Source organism: Zonotrichia leucophrys, chromosome 19 (assembly GCF_028769735.1).
Source record: "Zonotrichia leucophrys gambelii isolate GWCS_2022_RI chromosome 19, RI_Zleu_2.0, whole genome shotgun sequence".
Taxonomy (NCBI): Eukaryota; Metazoa; Chordata; class Aves; order Passeriformes; family Passerellidae; genus Zonotrichia; species Zonotrichia leucophrys.
In genome coordinates this window covers 6,286,220-6,308,416 of record NC_088188.1, presented here as the reverse complement: position 1 = coordinate 6,308,416, position 22,197 = coordinate 6,286,220, and the positions used below count along the sequence as shown (strand labels likewise).

General features: G+C 46.8%; 1 protein-coding gene across 2 annotated transcripts; it reads right to left on the bottom strand.

Moving 5' to 3' along the window:
* Positions 1-4,117: 4,117 nt before the first annotated feature.
* Positions 4,118-21,550, bottom strand: TMEM248 (transmembrane protein 248). Of its 2 annotated transcripts, none has more exons than XM_064729390.1 (7): positions 21,329-21,550; positions 13,052-13,226; positions 11,442-11,727; positions 9,693-9,843; positions 8,285-8,468; positions 7,671-7,814; positions 4,118-6,825 (listed from the first exon to the last, which is right to left on the bottom strand). In XM_064729390.1, the coding sequence occupies exons 2-7, from the start codon at positions 13,208-13,210 to the stop codon at positions 6,805-6,807; spliced, it is 945 nt and encodes a 314-aa protein (XP_064585460.1). In that variant the 5' UTR covers positions 13,211-13,226; positions 21,329-21,550; the 3' UTR covers positions 4,118-6,804. The 2 variants fall into 2 exon arrangements, with proteins under 2 accessions (XP_064585460.1, XP_064585461.1); XM_064729391.1 differs by lacking the exon at positions 21,329-21,550 and adding an exon at positions 20,056-20,195.
* Between the last annotated feature and the right edge of the window lie 647 nt (positions 21,551-22,197).

The window sequence follows — 22,197 nt, the reverse complement described above, 5'->3', positions numbered from 1 at the left end:
AGGGAAGAGAAAGGAAGGGAAGAAGAAGGAGAAAGAAGGAGAAGAAGGAAGAAGGAGGGAAAAGGAGAAGGAAAAGAGGAAAGAAGAAAGAAAAAAAAAAAGAAGAGAAGAAAAAAAAGAAGGAGAAGGAAGGAAGGAAGGAAGGAAGGAAGGAAGGAAGGAAGGAAGGAAGGAAGGAAGGAAGGAAGGAAGGAAGGAGGAAGGAAGGAAGGAAGGAAGGAAGGAAGGAAGGAAGGAAGGAAGGAAGGAAGGAAGGAAGGAAGGAAGGAAGGAGGAGAAAGAAGGGGAAAGAAGGAGAAAGAAGGAGAAATGGAAGGAGAAAGAGGGAGAAAGAAAAATAAAAGGAGAAAGAAAGGAAAAAAAAAAGAAAAAAGGAAGGAGAAAGAAAGAGAGAAAGAGAGAAGGAAGGAGAGAGAAGGAAGGAGGAGCATTTCTCAAAGGCCCAGAGGAAGCAGCCCCAGCACAGAAATCTCTCCAGCAGGAACTCGCTGCCTCTCCTGGGCTGTCCCAGGCAGCTCTGGAAGCCCTGAGCTCCCAACAGCAACATCTGCAAGCTGCTCTCAGGAAAATCCAGCCAAAACCAGCAGAGATGTGCTGTCCTCAAGAGCCACAAACTTCTGACCCCACTGAGGTCACGCCGTGGAGAGCACTCAGAGCATCACACACCTACTGCTCAAAGCAGGGTATGAGCCACAGAAAGAGCGATTCAGCCTGGCCAGGAATGTTGGTTTCAGTGAGTTTTTGATCTCAAACCCTGATCCTGTTCCAAGGCAGCAGCTCACCCCCTCAGCAAGGCCTCACCCAGCCTGTGCCCATCCCTGTCAGCCTCAAAGGACAGAGCTCCCCGTGCCTGGGAGCTCAGATCTGGTGGTGGAAATATTCCCAGATCTGCACAGCTCCACAGGACTGGGCAGCGCTCAGGGAGGTGGCAGGGCAGGGAGCAGCCCCTCAGGGCCTGGGCTTGGTTTTGGGGCAGCCCTAAAGCTGAGTTCCAATTTCCCTCCATCTGCAGCTGCAGTGCCACAAATGACTCGAGGCTGCAGCAGCAGCAGAGCATCCACCCCAGGCTGTGACATTGACATTGATGCACCCTCAGCCCTCGGGTGCTCCACAGATCTGCCCCATTCCAGCTCTCAGCCGTGGGGAATTGCTTCCCAGAGGATCCTGCACCCTCAGCCATGGGGAATTTTTTCCCAAAGGATCCCAGCCTTTCTCAGGGCAGCCATCCCAGGGGCTCAGCGACCCCAGGCACACCAAGCCTGTCCTGAGCCCCAGCAATCCCTGGCTGGGTTCTGGTCAGGAAATGGTGAATTCTTGCTGCCAGCAGGGATCTGAGCCACCACTGTGGAACCAGCACCTTTCCACCCCAATATCGCTGCTGATATTAATTCTGAATTAAGGCAGACCCTTAATTCTGGCTTGGCAGCCAGAACCAGCATCAGACCTGGGGGCTGAGCTTCACAGTTATCACAACAGAGATAAGCAAATCCTCAGGAATTCCTGCTTTAATCGATGGCAGGAAAAGTTTTGTCTGATTGCTTTGACCTTTGTACTCACCGGGCTGGACTTCCAAGGCGGGGGATCCACAAACTCAATTTATTCCTTATGAGTTTCCTGCTCTTCCTTTTCCCTACCTGGAAGCAAAACCTGGGAAAAACAACCTCACTCCCAGACTTCCCTCAGGCAGCTGCAGGTGTGGAATATTTGTAATTAAGAGTTCATCCGTGACCTGGGATGCTGCTCGGGGCCTACCCCGGAGTGCCAGGGCTGGGTTTGTTGTTTATTGGGAATACAGGTGGGGATGAAAGGACAAGGAATTTTGTCAGGGAGGTGTTTTGTTCTCCTGCTGTGCCTGGATGCTGTCGGAGCACGGTGGGGAGCAGGATGCGGGAGGAGCAGCACGGCCGCGCTCCTGAGGGGAGCCGGGAGTGCCTCTCCCCCTGGGACATCTCCAGGAAAATTCCCAGTTTTCACTCCCACACCGGCCCTCAGTGCACAAATCCCGGGCTCTGCCAAACCCAGACCCCACCGGAGCGAGAGACCCCTGGGGAACACCGGGGTGGGAAAACGCTGCGGGCCCGGGATTCTCCATTTTCCATCCCCTCAGAAAGGAACCCGGCCCCGCTCGGGAAAGGACGGGCTGGTGCCGCCACCCAGCGGTGTCCGGCGGGGACACCGGGACGGGGACACCGGGAAAGGGACACACGGACAGGGACACCCGATTACGGACCCCCTCCGGACCCTTTGTCCTCCAGGATCTCCCTCTATCCCCTCCATTCTTAGAGATTCCCCTCAGGAATCCCTCAGGAATCCCCGCTCCGAGATCCTTCTCTATCCCCTCCATTCTCAGGGATTCCCCTCAGGAATCCCTCAGGAATCCCCGCTCCGAGCTCCCCCTCTATCCCCTCCATTCTCAGGGATTCCCCTCAGGAATCCCTCAGGAATCCCCGCTCCGAGCTCCCCCTCTATCCCCTCCATTCTCAGGGATTCCCCTCAGGAATCCCCGCTCCGAGATCCCCCTCTATCCCCTCCATTCTCAGGGATTCCCCTCAGGAATCCCCGCTCCAGGATCTCCCTCCATCCCCTCCATCCTCAGCGCTCCCCGCTCAGGGTTCTCCTTCCAGCCTCTCCATTCTCCTCAGGAATCCCCACTCCGAGATCCTCCTCCATCGCCTCCATCCTCAGGATTTCCAGCCCCCAAATCTCCTCAGGGCACAGTTCCCCCTTCCCCACGGACATTCCTCATTTTGCCTCAGTTTACCTCACCCTACAACTCCTTTCCCTGCAGGATTTCCAGGCTTCTCCCCCTGACCCAGATCCATGTTTGGTTTCTCCTCCTTTCCAGGCACGTTCAGGTCACCTGCATTGCCTGGGATTTCACGGAGGGTTTCCTTTTGGAAATGTCCATTTGTAAGCTGTTTCCCCCATTCCCTGAGCTTTAAGGAACACAACCAGGCTTTCAGGAGGGCGAGGTTCAAGTTTAGGGGCACATCCATTGCTCTGAGCCCCACAGTGAACCCTTACCCCCCAAAACCCACAATTTTTAGTCATTTGTGCCTTCTAGGTGACAATTTTGTTCATACAGAATCCAAGGACACTCCTGTTTTTCAGCCCCTCACCTGAGCTGCTCCTGGGCTCTCATCCTTTCCCCACTGACAAAACAACTCCAAGGTGTGATTATCCCATGACCACAGGAAATACTTTACCACCTTCCTCACTATAAACCCCCTTCTTACTGGACTATTATCTTTCAAAAGACAAATGACACGGAAATGTGAAATTCACAAACATTTTAAAAAGCTGCTCTCTGCCTTGCCTTACTCTTTGTCACTACAGTTGAATCTTATTGCTATTTATTCCATTGAGGTGCCCAAATTTTGTTGCAAGGAGCTAAAAATAAGGCAGCCCAGGGAAATCTATGCTTAGATCCCAACAGCTCTGTAAAGAAACATCTGCAGGAGGTAAATAAAGGAATATTGGTTGTGCCAGGAAGCCTTGCAGAGCAGGGCAGAGTTGGGGTGATGCAGTTTTTAGCTGTCAGTAAAAGTCCCAGCAGAGCTGTAAAAACCCTTTAAAAAGCAGAAACACAAACCAAGGTGTCCCGGCAGCCCAGGAAAAGGCAGAGCAGGGACAGGGACAGCTCAGCCATGGGCTGCAGGGACATCCAAACCCTCCTTTTGGTCTCTGAGCTGTTCCCAGCCAGGGCTCACAGACACCTCAAGGTCGGGCCTCAGACTGCAGCCAGAAATTTGGCAAAAGCTGAGAGGAAGGAGCCACAATGGATCCTTTGTGTGTGAGCGCAGCTCCTGAGGATCTCCCAGCACAGGGAAGGCTCAGGAATCCAAATTTTGGTGACAGCAGACAAACAAGTCCCAGGAGTTAAAGAGAAACAGAGGCTGCTACTTTCAGATTGATTTTCTCCCTGCCAGGCAATTCATCACCAGCAAGGTTTTGATGAGTGCTGGGGGAAAAAAGAGAATTTACAACCCAAATTCAATTGCATTTTGCTGCAGATTTTCCCCCGATTTCCTCCTGTGCTCCACGTAATTTTGGTTGATTTATGAAAGCTCTGCAGCCATCAGGCTGTGGAAATAAAGACAGCAAGGATAAACTTCATAGTTTTTATTCTGCAAAGCAATATGCACATCTTACAAACACAAAAATTAATCTAGGAGAGAAATGTCATTTCCAAATCAGCTATTAACCATCATGCAACAAGACAAGTGAAATGTAAGAACAAAACAAAACAAAAACCAAAAAACCCCAAAAAACAGCCATCTCGAACCCTACAATCACCTGCAGAGGGTTGAAACCAAGGCTCAGATTTTCTATGTAACGCCAAAGAAAATGCAAAAAAAAAAAGAAAAAACAAAAAAAAAAAGAAAATGGCAGCTTTCTAAGAACAAGAAAACACGTACAAATAGAATCAAAACTGATTCAAGTCATAGTTAAAAAGAAAAAAGAAAACAAAAAAAGGAAAGATCAATATGATCTGAACTTTAATATTAAGTTTTAACTCTTCTGTTTGGCTGCATTTAACTTTGTACATTGCCTGGGAACAATCCAATATTCCTCAGCATTCCAGCACTTGGCCTGCTGGGACACCCTGCTCCTCCCTGCTGCAGTACAGGGGGGAAAAGGATGAACTAAGGCCAAAAATCCAAAACTCTCCAACCTTTTCCCTTCTGCATCTGTGGGTGACAATCTTTAATATTCCTGGGGGTGCAGAAAGTGGGGAGAAGTTGCCAAGGAGGTTCCTTTCACTCCCAAATGGTTCCCTTGCCAGCCCAAATTCCAGCTGGGATGTTTGGAGCTGCAATTTGTTGAAGGAGAAAGGATTAGCTTTGCTTTCCTGGAGAAATCAGAGGATTTTGGGTGGGTTTTGGGTATTTCCAGGATTCCTCTCTCCCAATCCATCTCCTATTCCTGCCTTTGGGGCCCAGATCCAGCCACCCTCAGAGGCAGCTCTGGGAGTGAGGATTAATTTGTGGGATTTAGGAACAGCTCAGGAGGAGCTCTTGGCCTGTCTCACCCCCAGGGAAGCAGCAGCAACCCACAGCAGCATCAGGAAAAAAACTGGGAGCTTCTTTTTATCCCTAAACTTCAAACCAGGCCATCTCTAAAGCTTTGCCTTAACATTCCCTGGAGGAAAACATGTCAGGTAATCCCAATTTAGGGAAACTGAAACTGTGGGAGGAAACAAAACTGTGACTGCTCAAACACCCTTAACACTGGTGAACTTACTGAAGTCCCAACACACACAGACCAGGAGTGGTGTCTGGAGGGAATAAACTGGGAATTTTCTGCCAGCAGCACTGAGACTATGAGATTCTCACTTGGCTTTTTTCTTCTGAGGAGTCTGGAGCAAAAGGAGGAGGAAAAAAAAGCCTGTGGGAAGGAATGAAGGAGTGAATGAAGGAATGAATGAAAGCTGGGAGAAAATAAAAAGTCAGTTAAGGCAACCAGTGAGATTTAAAAGCAGGGGTGGAAGTGGCTGCAGGAAGAGCCTGAGCCCTGAAATTCAGGAGGCTGCTCAAGGAACCAGGAAGAAAAATCAGCAAAAGGCAGAATGGAGAAACGCACAGAATCAAATCTCTGAGTGAAGGATGGACACAGAGAACAGAAGGGGTTTCACTGGGTGGTTTCTTTGACCTTCCTCACAAGATCCCCACTTTTGTGGCCATTTCCCCCATTCATTAATGTGCAGAAAATGGCAAATTAATGAATGGAATGGGCCAGAGCTCAGCAGTGCCAGGGGCAGCTGCCCCTCAGAGCTGCAGGCACAGTCCCACAGTGAAGCTCTGCAACAAACTCTGGCATCTCTTCTCCTTTCACTCTTTGCACTTGCCCAAGGCTGTGCAGAGCCCCAGCAGGCTGCTAACACAATACATCTTTTTATTAAGTTTCACTTTCTAGAAAGAAAAAGAAAGAAAAAGGGAAAAAAAAAAAAAGCTTACAGACAGCTGCCCTGCAGCAGAGACACACAATCCTGGCTGGAGGGCTGGGGAGGGGAGGCCAAGTGGAAAAGTTTTCCAGATAGTCTCTGTGCTGACTGGCTCTCTGGCATTCAGCAAGCCAAATGAAATACCAAAAAAAAAAAACAAACCAAAAAAACAAACCAAAACAACAAAAAGAATCAAACAGTTCTTTTCAGTAAGTAACAGTTTAAAATGGGACTTCACTTCTTAATTTTTTTACTATGAATAAAAGCACAAGTTTGTCCTAAATACAGCACTATTAAAATGTGAATATGTATTTTTTTTTTCTTCCAAAAGAGAAAAAAAAATAATCTAAAACGTTGATATCTTTTCTTGCAAGCAAGGAGCAAATGGAATAAAGTATTAGGCCACACAAACACACATTGAATTCATGTTGTAGATTGGTGGCTTTGGAAATGCAGGATTATATCAAAGGTGCATACTTGGTTCAAACACACTGTACAGATTGGGCAAAAAACCAAACATCTCTTGGTTGGTTTGAGACACTTGCAAAGGCGTCTTCACCTGCCCAGGTGCAGCTTGACAAAAATCTGCCTCTGTGGAGCCTTTTCACTGCAGTTATCTACACCACCATGGGGCTGTCCCAGGGCAGGGCCAGGGGACAAGCACATCTGCTCAGAATTACTCTGGATATTCTGCTTTTATAAATATGTACAAATCAATTACAGGCACTTTGAAATGTCTTTGGTTGGAATAAACCAACATTGCAAGGTAATGGATTCACAGAGTGTTAAGACCCAGGCTGGGTTCAGCAGGCAATGGTTTCGGTCGTTCTCAGGAGGAGGAAGAGGAGGAGGAAGGGTTTTTATGCTTCTGACAAAGCAACCTGGAAGAAAAACAAAGAAAGAGAAAATATTTAATTAAAGGCAAATTCTTAATCCTGTAACAGTGATATGATTTATCTCTGTGAGCTGGCAGAGCTGTCCTTGACTTTTCAAAGAAAGCTTGGAAAGTCTGACTTGGAAAGGAAATCAAAGGGAGTCTGAAGGCATTTTGTACTTTGCAAAAATCAATAGAATAAAACTCCCAAACCACCCAAAACCAAAAAAAAAAAACACAAAAAACACCCCAAACCAGCTCAAACTACAAAACAGCATTAAGACCAAAAGGTGTCAACACTGGCTTCCTACTTCTCAATTCAAAATATTCATATTTAATCCTTCAGGCAAACTGCAGGTCCCCAAGGTAACACTGAACAATGATTCTTTCACCAGCTTTGTGACTGTTTTAAACTCAATTCTAATTAACAACCAATGACTCTTTCAACAGCTTTGTTTTTAACTTAATTCTGATGAACAACCCTTAGAATTATGTATCATGTGTTACTCAAGGTTTTCAGTCTGTTGTGGCAAAAGATAATGAATAAATGAAGATTTAATGCCACCTATTCATTGCTTCACACTGAACAGTCCAAGCAACACCACAATTATGGCAGCAGAGTCACAGCCCAGCACTTCCTGAGCTGCAATGATCCATTTCTGCAGGACAGAAATCGCACTTTGAGGATCTCCAAAGCCTTTGTGTGGATTTTATAACCCAAACCTGCACTGTCCACAATGAAAGGAATTAAATCCCCATCTCCAGAGACAAGAAAAACCAGTCTGTCCTCTGGCCAACAGCAGCTTTTCTCTGTTCCTTATCAGAGCCAGGATTTTGTTAGCACACACTCACCTTTTCAGGGCAGAATTCTGTGTTGCTTTGCCTCAGTTTGCTTGGTCTGCCTTTAATGACTGCATAGCAGAACATTGTGATCACCATCACAAAGAGGAAGTAACTGGTGTGCATGAGGTGCAGGTTTATTAGAGAGCGATCATCCTGCACACAAAAAAGCAAATTAAAACCATTCACTGGCTTAGCATTGGACATTAAAGCAATAATTACCAAATCAACCCAGAAATTACTTCATTATTCAACTTTCTCCCCTTTACACAGCAATGGGAGTGATTCCTAATTTGTGGCACAAAATGCTTTTGTGATAAAGATCTGTGTTAAGGATATTTTTCCAAATATTGGCAGAGGCTTTTGTGAAATTATTTCAAATTATAAATGGTGGTTATTAAGAGCTGTGAGGCACATGGATGAAGAGCACCAAATCCATTAGGGTGGAGCATTCTCAGCCCTCACACCACACAATAAACCAGCAGCAAAAATGACAATTTTAGGAACCATATTCAATGAAACCATACAATAACCCAACAGCAAAAATGACAATTTTAGGAACCATACCCAATGAAACCAGAGCTAAGCATTTACTGAAAACACCAGAGGAACAGCCCAGCACTTACATCTGGAACTATAACAGTTAGTTTGGGGTTTAAAGCATGGTAGACTTTGCCAATTGCTCCCTTGTAACACCAGAAGGGGTTGTAATCCTGGGCATATTTTGTGTTCGAGTCCCTGGCTGTGGTGAAGATCTTGTACCACAGAGTGGCATTGCTGTAGGTTTCAGGAACACAATGTGGTGGCTGACTGCAAGAAAACAGAAATAATCAGCACCCTGAAATGTATTTTCCATGTTCAACCAGGACAACTTTGCTTCTCAAAACATGGTTTTAGTTTGGGCCTTCCAAAGCAACAACAAAACCCCAAAGTTTAGGTTAAAAACCCCCAAAAGCCACATGAGTGCTATGCTAAAATCAGAATTTAACTGCATGTTGTTGCACTGAGCCAACATCCCACAGCTTAATTGGAAAAACACTGGTTTTCCTAAGGCTTCCCCAGGCTGGATGGAACAGTGTCAGGGAATCCAGAGAAGACAAAGGGAAGATATTTTGGTGAAGGCAAAGCAGCCTGTGCTTTGTGCTGGGAACAGGGTGAGAACCTCAGTGTCAAATCTCATCTCTGAAACTCAATTATGGGGTAAATCCCTTAAATTTCCACGGATTCTCTTGCTCCCAGTGAAGCTTAAAAGGGAGGCATGGGCCAAAAAAAATCACAAAGACAGCAGAGGATTTGTGACAAACGGGGGAAGGAGTGCAAGGATGGAATTTCCACGCTCAACAGGAGCTTTCAGGAGGAGCTGAGAGCTCAGATGTCCGATTTTCGGCTGTTTGGATGGCCTGGAAAGGCCCGGGGTGGCCTTGGGGCAGCCGCGTTTCAAAGGAGCAGAAGAGGCTTCAGTTCTTTTCTCGGTCTCGGTGTTTATTAATTGTTTATCTAAAAGATTTTCTCTCGGCCCGGCAGAGCTCTGCTCAGCAGCCAGCCATGAGCACACTCCCTGCCTCCGGGCGGTCACCTATCTTTATACCCATGTTACGTGTACAATATTTATCATTTTTCCCCAATACCTTTCACCCTTATTGCCCAGTGCACTTTTAGTAACGACCAATCCCAAAGTGCCACCATCACCACAGAAGATGGAGGAGAAGAAGAGAGAAGAAGGACAGGACACGCCCCAATTCCTCCATCTTACTTCTCTAAACCCCCCTGTACAGAAATCCTGAACCCTGTGTTTCACTCTCTAATTAACTCATCCCTTCACCATTCACCCCGGTGAAACCCTCCTGTCCTCATACAGGTGTCGTCTCCTGTGTAGGATCAAAGTCCAGCCACCAGACACTTCTGGAACATTCCAGGACTCCCGAGCCCCCCAAGGGTGCTCTCGGTGACTGCACCTCAGTGCTGAGGTGCTGAGATCCCACACTCAGAGGAATGAGGGGGGCAGGAAGCAGCCCTGGGGAGAGCAGCACTCACACTGTGACTGGGAACACGCTGCTGGCTGCTGTCACCGTCATGCAGGTGCTGAACACCACCTGCTCGCAGTGCCCGTGCAGGACACACTCGTCAGAGTTCCAGGCTGCTGGCAGGGTGAAGGTGATGTTGATCTCCTCGTGGGATTCTCTGCCTGGGAGAGAGACACAAGGAAAGCTGGGGTTTGGCTCACAAAAGTATCTGAGCAACAATCCCTGGGAGAAGGAGAACACACAGATGATGAAGGCAGGAAGCAGCACCCTTTGGAGTCAGCCCGGATCTTTGCAGGCAACAAAGAGAGCAAAGAGAAAAGTTAAACCCAAAACAAAGCAGAAAATCCCCCAGCTGCTGCTCTTACTGATCTCTCCCACCTCTCCCAGCCTGCTTTCAGAAATTAAAAACTCTAAGTGACTTCATTCACATTCACAGACCTTCATTAGAAAAGCCTTTCTCCTCCTAAAAACTTTTCTTCACATCTGTTTTTTCTGATGCTCACTTTTCAAACTGGAGATATTTGTGTAAGAAAAAGGTGCCAGCAGATACTGAACTGCACATTGAGTCCTGTATGGTAACTCCACGTGGAGAAATTCAGACTGAAATCAAATCCAGGCTGCTGCAAATGGAACTTGCATTTGGTAGCTCTCAAAGCAGCAACAAAATAACAACAGAAACCCAGTAATGCACATTTGCAGCTCTTGGCAATGTCTCTCCACAGGTTCAAGACCTTCAACATTATTATAAAATGCAATTCTGGCTGAAAGCTAAAATACAGTGAGGTTCTATTATCAATTCCTATTAATTCTCTATGAACTCCTATCAAAACTCCCTGGCAGGCAGCCAGAGAGCAGATTGGTCTCTGCACACCACAGAAGCCATAATCATCTTATCTGCTGCTGTTTGTGATATTAAAGCTGATTCACTTATGCATTTTAGATAAACTACAATTTTTCAGGCAACATAATACTCTCTAGTGCATCTATGCCACATTTGAAATGTCAGCTGAGGACTTGATGGATCAAGACAAAACTGAAGAGAGTCACTGTTTGGAATTTTGCTGGCTTAAAAATGACCTTCCATTGTCATTAGGTTTAATCATTTCAAACTGCCAAGCCTGATCTTGGCACGCCTGCAGGTTCTTTTCCATTCTGAATGCAGGGACAAGTTCCTCTAACAAACAAGAGCTCCATACACGAATAAACTCACAATAAATCTGGGAGCACATCTGTGTTCTGTGCAGAAGAGTTATCTCACCCATAGTAAGCTGGTAAATTTTTATTTGATGATATAAGGATCAAAATAATCACTATATAATCAAATTAATATCATTAAAATAATATAATATATTATATTTATATAGTATATAAATATATAATATATTTAAATTATATTTATATATTATAAATATAATAAATACAATAATAATATATATTATTTGGAAATAATAAAATAATATCATTATTTGGAATCATAGGATGGTTTGGGTTGGAGGGGACCCTAAAAACTATCTTATCTTGTTCCACCCCCTACCATGGGCAGGGACACTTTCCACCAGCCCAGGTTGCTCCAGGCCTTGGACACTTCCAGGGATGGGGCAGCCACACTTCTGAGGACTCATCACCCTCACAGCCAAGAATTTCTTCCTAATATTTAATCTAAACCTCCTCAGTTTCAGTTTGAAGCCAATCCCCCCATGAAAGGTTAGGACAAAAGCCAACTGCAGCCTGAATTGTTGAAGGTCCAAGCCTTGCCTACCTGAAAGTCCAATCTGGTGCCCAAAAATGGTGGAGCTGAGGTGTGTGACATTGCGAGAGTATCCCCCAAAAGGTCTCAGAGGGTCCAGGGTCAGCGTGATGGTGACAGAGATGTTGATGGGACCAGAGTCCTCGAGGGTCTGTGGGGACTGTGTGGAGGACCTGGCCTGCCCGCTGGTCACGGTGCTCTCTGGGGTGGTGGTGTCGTTCAGGAGGTGCTTCAAGGTTTCATTCTCAGATATACAGAAGTCCAAATCATTGAACCTCAGCAGGAAAGTGTTCCAGTCCTTAAAGCAAAAGGGGAGATTTTAAGCCCATGAGGGAGCTCCCGCCTCGCCCGGTTCCAGGCCATTGAACAGAAATCACACGGCTCAGAGAGCAGCACAAACAGCAGCAGGGCTGCCTCAATACAGCAAAGCTGTTTGCACAACTCAGATGGCTTCAGCTCCAGCTCCCTCCCCTGAGCTGGAAAGGAAACTCAGGCTGTTCACAGAATCACTGCGTTGGATGAGACCTTGAAGATCATCGAGTCCAACCCAGGCCCAGCACCTCAGCTAAACCCTGGCACCCTGTGCCACATCCAGGCTTTGTTAAACCCTGGCACCCTGTGCCACATCCAGGCTTTGCTAAACCCTGGCACCCCAGTGCCACATCCAGGCTTTGTTAAACCCTGGCACCCAGTGCCACATCCAGGCTTTGCTAAACCCTGGCACCCCAGTGCCACATCCAGGCTTTGTGAAACCCTGGCACCCTGTGCCACATCCAGGCTTTGTTAAACCCGGGCACCCTGTGCCACATCCAGGCTTTGTTAAACCCTGGCACCCCGTGCCACATCCAGGCTTTGTGAAACCCTGGCACCCTGTGCCACATCCAGGCTTTGTTAAACCCTGGCACCCCGTGCCACATCCAGGCTTTGTTAAACCCTGGCACCCCGTGCCACATCCAGGCTTTGTTAAACCCTGGCACCCAGTGCCACATCCAGGCTTTGTTAAACACCCCCAGGGATGGGGACTCCACCACCTCCCTGGGCAGCCATTCCAGTACTTTATCACTCTTTCTGAAAAAACTTTTTCCTGACATCCAACCTGAATTTCCCTTGGTGCAGCCTGAGGCTGTGTCCTCTGGTTCTGTCAGTGCTGCCTGGAGGAAGAGCCCAGCCAAGCTGAGCACAGGCACCTTTCAGGGAGTTATAAAGTGACAAGGTCACCCCTGAGTGTCCTTTTCTCCAGGCTGAGCACCCCCAGCTCCCTCAGGGGTTCCTCTCAGGGTTTGTGCTCCCAGCCCCTCACCACACTGCAGGGTGAGTGCTTTTAGCTCAGGTTTCCCTCCTTACAAGACAGTGCTGAGGGAAGAAATTCCCCAAACCAGCTAAATAAACAAACTGAATAACACCTAAATAACAAACTGAAAGGTTCCTAGCCACAGCAGGGAAGATCCATGACAGATGATTTGGCCTCATCCTTGATATAAAACAACCAACAAACACCCACCCCAACAGCCCTTCCGAAAATAACACGGAGACAATCCCCCACACAACTCTGTGCTCTCTAGGAGGTGAAAAAACCCTAACTTTGGGCATGTTTTCCAAATGAGCATAATTTTTGCACATACCTCTGTCATTTCTGGGGATTTGATCTCCTTGATCTTGAAGAAGTAGCCCAGAGTGAGGAAGGCGATGGCCATGGCGCTCACGCTGATCATAAAGACCACGAGCGGAGGGCGGCTGCTGACGTAAACCTTCAGGTTCTCCAACAGGTTTATGTAGAACATTATTCTGATTGTTCACCTGAGGGGAAAGAATGTTCCAACAGAGTCACTGCACTGTGTGTTACAGCTGGGGGGTGGTGGATCACACAGAAGGAGAGAAATGGGATTGTACACAGAATTGGGATTAAATTCCATGGCTGATTCTGATCACTGCTGTATTCCATGAAATCAGAACAGGCTCCACATCACCTTCCCAGGGCCTCAAAGTGGCAGCTGGGAACAGCTTTCAAACAATGAGGGCTTCCAGCACAGCCCAGCATCACTGAGCAGTAATAAAGGCAGTTCTTGCCTTTGCCCAGGCAGGTATCACTGCTACATCTGAATGCCAGCAATGTCCCAATGCACCAAGGCACAGACCAAACTTTGCACATCCTTTGAAAACCGAGGCTGAAACCTTAAGGATCCCTCTTTACCCCACCCCAAATGCCTCTATTTTCAAACTTTGCACATCCTTTGAAAACCGAGGTTGAAACCTTAAGGATCCCTCTTTACCCCACCCCAAATGCTTTTATTTTCAAAGCAGCATCTGAGAAGCAGCCCTACATTATTTAAGGCTTTTGCATCAAGAATCCTATGGGCAAAAACACCTAAAAAACTGCATTAAGGTGGAGGATGGAAGACTCTTGCTCTTTATTGAATTCTTGCAGGATCTAGAATTTTTGTTCTGTCTGTAAGCATAGCCAGGACCTTACATGCTGACAAAATGTCCCAAGTCATTAATTTTTGTCCCAAATATAATATTTTGTCTGATTCCCCTCCTGAATTTTTATCTGCAGAGCAAAAAGACCCAAATTCCTGGATCAGCTTCCCCATCTCCATGCCCAGAGAAAAGCAAACAGCCAGGAGTTAAAGGGCAGCCTTGTGACATCTCCTTCAGAATTATTAGGAAAATAATTCAGCATCCTGATATCTGGGGGAAATAGAGGTGTTAGGACCTGCAGCAGCTCCAGATCATCTTTTTAAGAGTGGGATGAAATTGCACAGCCCAAAACCTCCTGCAAGGAGGAACTCCAAGCCCACCTTTATCTTTGTTCTGCCTAAAACCCTGGCTGAAAAGGCTTTTAACCCCAGCTAAACCTGCTCCCAGCAATGCGCTGCTGATATCCACAATTCTGAGGGAGAGGCAAAGACAATTCTGTACTGCAAGGGTTAAACTGGAACATCCACAGAGCTCTGATAACATCGAATTAAGAAATGCTCCTGCAGCTCAGGGTGATTCCCACTGAGTCCTGTTTCCAACCCAGGCGTGGCAGGGCTGAGAAGTGGCAGCTCAGAGGATGAGAGAGGCACAGGGCAAGGCAGGGAGGGATCTGTGATCTATCGATTTAAGAGAAAACAAAAGAAGGGTAGAGAACAAGCCTGAAGACAAAGCCCTTTTCAGAGCCCACACAGCACAATGATCCCAACCTCCTGGTGTATACTCAGGGTTTTACTGGCAGGAATGCTCCAGCAGTTCCTGTTAGCAGAAGAAATATTGACAGAACCTGCACGAGTGTCCCAGAGAGGGGAAAATCCAGCTCAGGGAGAAGAGACAGAGGTGCAGTGTCAACAACACAACCCTGGGCTGTGCCTGCTGACTCCCCACTCGCTGTCCTGCCTCAAACCTGCTGGCACAGAGCTCAGATCTCTCCTGGCTTTATTATTTTACACCATCAACCCCTTTCCTGCAAAGCCCAGAGGTTTTTCTCAGTGAGAAGTGAGGGCTGTGAACACCTCTACAAAGGCAGGGTGAAAAGCAGGGAAAGGAGAGGGGTGAGAGGGGAAGAAAAGGGGATGGGGAATGTTCCCCTTAGCAGAGCCTTGTCCCAGAGCAGCTGTGGCACGGGCAGGGCAGGAGGAAAAGGTGATGGGAAATGTTGCCCTTACCTTCCAAGAGCCCCAGTTAAAAACCCCAAATGCTCCATCCAGAGGCAAAATCCCAAATATTCCTTCTGGAAACGTGGGACACACGTGGGGAGATGGAAGGAGATCAAAACCTAACCCACAAGCAGAGTTGCAGGCAGAGTCCCCTCCTGAATTTCCTTGAGGAAATAACACAGCTGCAGAGTTTATTGCAGTTTTAATCAGGGCTCAGTGTCACCCACAGCACACCCAGGGCTGGGATTCCTTTTTTAAAGGGGTTTCCATCAGCTCTATTAGAATTTGTTTGCCACAGGGTCTAAAACCAGCCATAAAAAAAAAAAAAAAACAAAACAGAGATGTGCTGAAAAATCCTACACAGGGAAATATTCAGGCTAATATTTTTATGTAAGAGATCACCAGCTTTTAAGTGCCAGTTGTTTAATATGCTGCCATAACTCAGTGGCTTTGAAAGCAATTAGAAAATGCCATAAGCTGCAATTTCTGAGGAGTAATGTGCCTTTGGAGCATTTGGGAGGGAAAAGCGAACAACTGTGGATTTCAGTGCTGGAGCTGACATGAAAACAGCAGTGGGGGAAAGCACAAGGATGAATGTTTCCATGAAGAATTACTGATTTTTTAATCAAAGTACTTAAATTACTTTGATTGTCACAGAATTTGTGATGCAGATCAGTGCATCACATCAAAGACTCCGTGGATTTTCAGGGATTTTCCTCAAACTCCTCTCTGTCAGAATCACAATGCATCACAACTCTTCTGCCAGCTCTAGTAACTAACTTCCTCCTCTGTGTAAATGAATAACTTCAAGAATATCATTTAAACTTTTATTTCTCGTTCACAGAGTTAAAAAAAAAAAAAAAAAAAAAAGCAAACCAAAACAAAACAATGCTTTTACCTCCTGGCAGGTCAGGCATGCAAGATCAGATTTCACTTTTTAGCCAAATAAATAATTTAGTGAGTGGCTCTAATGACTGCTGCTGCCTCTCTGCACTCCAGCAAAGCCTTTTAATACTTGGTGCAATAAAAATCTCCCCGGTCAGACTAAACAAGGAGCTCAAGAATGAAAACTGCCAGGCTGGAACATTGGCCAGCAGCTCCAAGGTAACTGCTGGGCAGGAGGGATGTTCAGCAGGAGTTACAGCTCACCAGCAAAGCTGCAGATGTTGAGCTCTTAAATCAGCATCCACAAACCCAGGCAGGCAAAAAGATTAAAATGGTAAAGGGGGGAATACAACAGTTTAATCTGTCAGAGTGCCAGAGAAACACAGAATAAAAAATAATCTATATTTTGGGGAGATTTCCTCCAAAACAGCTCCTGACAGCAATCTCAAAGGAGCAACATTGTGAATTCCTCTTTATTTGTGGGGGAAAGAGAGTGGAAATGGAAGCTGCTGCAAGAGACTGATGGGTTTTTCAAGGCTAAATTGCAAACAAGGAAAATCTTCAAGTCTATTGCAAAGACCAAAAAGTCAATGCACAATGAGTCACAGCTGAAATATTAAATTCCCATTTGGAGGTTTAATATCAAAGGAGCTGAATTCCTAAGAACAATAAAACCCCCATATGCTGCACTAAAGCAGGTATTGAAAGCAAAACTGCACTTACCAACATGAAAAACCCAAAACCAAATATGAATTTTAAAGAGATCCAAGTGGTTTGACATTTTTGTCAATAATGTCATCCACCTCCCTGCCACTGGAGAGCTTAAAAGGATGGAATTTCCTCTCAGATATTTCCCCTTCTTGTTGTGAGGGCAAGGGAATCACTCTAGGTTTAAATGGGAAATCACCACTGAAATATCCCAAGGAGGAAAAGGGCAGGAGGCAGCAGTGTCTATCCCAGCATCTCCCAAGTTTTTCAATTTTCAGTATCTCATTGCACAGAACAGTGTTTAAATTGAGCTGTGCAGATCAAAACTATAAATAAATTGTGTTTTCAAAGGTGCCCCACTACCAGGAGGGGTTAGGAAATGGGTCAGCTCAGGGTGAACCACTTTGGATGAAAATTGTGTTGTGTGCCAAAGGAATATTTACAAATACAAACCAAACAGACCATGGGAAAGCAGCCACAAATAAATGCAAACAAAGCAGTGTTCACCTCAAACACCTTTAACAACAATAAACAGGTACCAAAACCAGCTTTCATTTTGATTTCTTCTCTTCAAATTAATGTGTAAGAGTGAAAACAAAGCAAAATAAAAATCAGAGTGGTGTGAGCTGATGGGGCTGGTGCTGTTGAGCATCAGGGGGTGACAGGGACATGGGGACAAGGCTGGCAGTGACACCAAAGGCAGTGACACCAAAGGCTGGGGACGTGGCTCTGGGACAACTGATGAGGAACCATCCAACCAAGTGTAAGGAAAATAATTCAGCATCCTGATATCTGGGGGAAATAGAGGTGTTAGGACCTGTGGCAGCTCCAGAAAAATTTTTTAGGAGTGGGATGAAATTGCAGAGCCCAAAACCTTCCCCAGCAGCATCAGGGAGGAATTTACCCTGGAGGAATCCCCCAGGGCACAGCAGCTCCTCCAGCATGAACAAAACAAACCCAACAACTCCCAGGAAATGGCAGCAGCTCCTCCTGAGCACACAGGGAGGGAGGGAAGCAATCAGGGAATGTGGAGGAGGAAACTTCACAAAAACATCACCTTGGGTCCTTGAATGCAACCCAACACAACCCCAGCATCAGCAGCTGTGCACAAACACATCTGGAGAAAAGGGGAATTGGCTCCAGGTTCTTATCTTTGCTGAGCTATTTTATCCACAAATATGTTTACTGAGAAAAAAAAACTCCACATTTTTTTCCAAAAAACTCCAATTTTCCTGCAGCCTGGAAGCTGAAGGTGGCAGGGAAATGGGTTTGGAATGCTCTGCACAGGGCAGGGGGAGAACAGCACCTGGAAATGTGGACAAGGACATTCCTCCCTCCTGGTAAAGGGTCAGGATGCAGAATATGAACAAAAAACAGGGACTTGCATGAATGCATGCAATTACTTGAAATTAAGATCAGATTCTTACATCATTTAACCAGTTTCTACTCTCCATGCAGGGTCATCCAAAAGTTTGTGAAAAGCGAAAGCCCTTATGGTGGAATGGACTGATGAATTCAAGAATGACCCACAGCTTAGTTTAATATCTGCCATGATAAAAAATCTTAAGGAGCAAGGAGTTACTTTCCCAGCTATTGGCTCACAGGTATAATTAGCATGAAATGTTTCTTTTCACCTCTCAAAACACTTTTCAAAGATTAATTGATAATTTCAGCATCCCCAAGAGGGGCACCAACAGCAAACACTTCAGGTCTGCCCACGAAACAAAGCCAAGGAAGGGAAGTAATTTGGAAAATTGTAAAGATCAAATTGAGACTGAATTTCAAACACCCAAATTTCTGACTTCAACTCTTTATAGAGACAGAAAACTTGATAAAAAAAGCTCAATGATGTAAAAAATAAAAAGGAAAACAAACATTACTCAATCTGTGTGTGACAGCCCTTCCCAACAGACTTGTGTTGTTCACAGAGTCTGGTGGGTTCACCACAAGCACCTGAACTTTGTGCCAGCTGATGCTCTGGGGACAGCAAAGTTGATTTCCATTTCCCACTGGAACAAAAATTCGTGCAGAAACAGACAAATCCAAACAAGTTCCAAGTATTTTTTCTATGTTCTCAGTTCTTAAAATGATGAATGAGAAAAGGCAAGGAAAGTTACAAGTCAGGAAGCAGCAACAGAGTGAGGAAGCTTTTTTTCCCCTGGTTCAATGAACCCTGAATTCTGACTTTTGTTAGAAATGAAAAACATAATTTAAAACATACCCAGCTGTAAAATCAAAATGAACTCAACCTCTGGTTGAAAATCAGACATTTTGGTGCCAAACTTGAAGCAGGCACCTCTGTCTGCCAAGAGCCTGTGCCATGGGAATGGATCCACTGCCAGCTAAAAGAGCTCATGGGCATCTTTAAACCTTCCAGCTTGTCCAAGTCATGACTTCCAACGTGAGTTACCACAACCCAAATCACCCAGACTGCAATAAAACACACAATTATAGATGAAGGACTTTGGATTTGCATTAAAAATGCTACTCTGGTTACTGCTGCTCAGCATGAGAACCTGGCAGAGGAAAGCAAAAATGAAATTATTCCATTTCACAGGACCTTTAAAGATCCATGAGAAATCAAAAAATACAGGATGGCTTTAATGAAGAAGTGTGAAAATTCTCAGTAACTGCTCAGTAATCACAAACTGGTTGAGTGACCAGTTCAAGGTTAATTGTTGACTTCATTAAAGCTGCTCATTAAGGAATGTGGGACCCAATTCAGCAGTGAAAGTGCAGAGAAATGCCAGGAAAAGGCTCTTCAGGCTGTAATGAGAACTGTGAGGAGACAGGGATGCAGACAGATACACAGCTTGAATCACAAGCAGAAAAATGACTGACAAGCTGAGGAAATGGCAGCTTTGGGGAATGGCAAATTCAGAGTTTGGGTGTGGAAAGAAAGGAGAAAAGCAGCAAAACAGGCAGTGGCCACTGATGGAAACAGAAACAGCAGCAAAACCAAGTGAAAGGAGGGAGCTGGGACACAGCTGAGATATCAAAGCTGTGGCTGGAATATTCTCATGTCTGTCTGTGCTTCACCCCCCTGCTCAGAGCAAACAGGATCTCAGCCTGCCCAGCCCCAGCTGGGGGAGTTCCCTCTCCATTTCACAGATTAACAGACCCCCAGTGCCAGCACACACAGAGATTTCATCCAAAACAAAACCTGGGAGTTCTGAGCCCTGGGAACCTGCTTTATTCACAGGTCAGGACAGTCTTAGGAAGAAAATTAATTCCCACCCAGCCATGCTTTGGGTAAGGGGAGGTTTGGGAAAAGCAAAACAATCCTGACACCAGCCAAGTTTCATTAACAGTTGAGGGCTAGACTGATAAAACAGCTTCATTTCCACAAAGCCTGTGCTGTTATTTAACAAAAAATCAGATTATCCCAGGTGCCAGACCTGCAGATCAGCTCAGGGGTGCTCCAGGAGGGTCGGGCTGTGCCAGGCTCTGTCCCTCTGTCCCCAGCTCACAAAGGACACCCGGCTCTGTCTGTCCCTCAGCCGGGCACTCCGAGCACAGGGACTATTCTGTTCTCTCAGGTGACCTTTCAAGCGGAAAAGAAGAATCGCATTCCAGCAGAGCCACTCCTCAAATCAGGGCAGGTAACAAAGCCACCGGGGTTTAATCCTTCATTAGCGGGCGGGCCGGGCTCGGGGAGCGATCCGCGGCCACAGCTGAGGGTTATTCGTGCTGGGGCCGCCTCAGGAGCTGTCCCAGGGCTGAGCACAGCGGCTGCGAGGAGCTGCGGCCCCCGGGATGCTCCGGGCAGGGCAGGGAAGGGCAGCGCTCCCCGCGAAACCCGAGCCTGCCCTGGGGCACTGGGATTCATCGGGAGCCTTTCCTGTAACTCAGCCCTCGGAATAAAACGCAATCATCATTTACCACAACAGCCAGACCTGGTTTTTTTTTGTCTCCACCACAGCGGCCAAACTTCGGGGAAGTTCAGCGAGGATGGGGAGAGCAAAGCAAACCTTAATTACTGAATCCTCACCTGCCCTCCAGGCAAATTCACCCCGATAATTCCCTCTCCAGAGCTAATCCTGGAAATAAGTTTTCCCCAAAGTCAAAGCCTTAGAGAGCAAACAAAGGGAAAATGGGGAAAAATAAAATCCCAGCAGTGCTGGAATGGGTTTTTCTCCCAGGGTGATTGGGATGTAACAGCGGGGATGGAGCAGCCATGTTCCAGGCATGATGCACCAGGAATTTTATTATTAAAACCATCAGGAGATCAAAAGTCAAGTTAAACCCTCCCAAAAAAAGTGAAAGAGGATGAAATACAGGTGTACAGAAAATCGGGGAAAACATCCCAAAACAACCACACAAAAAGCCCCACGCAGGAACCCCTGTTCAGAGGCTATTTTGAAACAGAACTATTTTTAGTGCTACAGAAATTATTATTTTTCACCGTTGTTTTTTGTTTTTCCCTGCTACGACGCCACGCACACAAACTCCAAGCTGCCGACCTTTCCCAACATAATTATTACATGGAAATAACAAAAATAAACCGAGGTACAACCCCCAGCAGAGCCAAGCCGGGAACCGAGGCCCGGGGACAGCGCGGCCCGAGGGCTCTCCCGGCGCTCCCGGTACCGGAGCGGCCTCACCCGGCCCCATCCCCCGGCTCCATCCCCCGGCAGGCCGGGCCCAGAGCCGCCCCCGTCCGCTCCTTACCGGCGTCCGCGGCGGGGCTCAGGCCCCCGGGCCGGGCGGGGCTCAGAGGCGGCGGCGCTGCCGTGCGGGCGGGCTCTGCACCATGGTCCTGCCCTGCCGGGGCTGCGGGCACGGGCGGACGGGCGGCGGGCGGGGGAGAGGCCGCTCCCCGGGCAGGGCAGCCCCGGGCCGGACACACGGACAGGCCCCGGCACCGGGCCCCGCCTCCGCCGCCGCTTCCGGGCCGCAGCCCTGACCCCTCACCCGCCGACGGTGGCGCGGGGGGGACAAGATTGAGGCGGCGCCGGCAGCGCGGGAGGGGCCGGGAACGGAACCGGGAACGGAACTGGGAATGGAATTGGGAATGGAACCGGGAATAGAAGCGGGAACAGGCCCGGGAACAGCATCGGGAACAGAACCTGGAACGGCACAGGGCCCTCACGGCGCGCTCGCCCCGGCCCCGCGCTCCCCGCTCCAGCCTCCCTCACGATGTTCCCGCCCTCCCCCTCCCCTTTTCCTCTAAAAATTATCCCCAAACATCTTTTTTTAAAATATTTCCTAACATAAATACCTATACTGATACCTATTCCAATACCTGAAAGTGTTCAGGGTTAAATCCTTAAAGCAAACAAAATTTATCGTGATAAATAAGAATAATGTCATTGCTTTATATTACATTATTATAATTATTAAAAATCTATACTCTTAATAATGTAATATTAATTATTAATGTAATACTAATTTTTAATAATAGTTATTATTAATGGCAATACTGTGGTGATATTTCCACGAGGATAATGTGGGCTCTGGTGGAACTGTTTACTGTCCCTGACAGCTGGGCAAGCTGGGAGAAAACCTTCCCTAAATATTCTGCATTAAAATAAATTAAT

Coding starts and splice junctions, on each gene's coding strand:
- TMEM248 (XM_064729390.1), bottom strand. CDS start 13,210: ATGTTCTACATAAACCTGTTGGAGAACCTGAAGGTTTACGTCAGCAGC. Junction 8,469..9,692: donor AGCGTGTTCCCAGTCACAGT/GTGAGTGCTGCT, acceptor GTTTTCTTGCAG/TCAGCCACCACATTGTGTTC. Junction 6,826..7,670: donor CAGAATTCTGCCCTGAAAAG/GTGAGTGTGTGC, acceptor TTTTTCTTCCAG/GTTGCTTTGTCAGAAGCATA.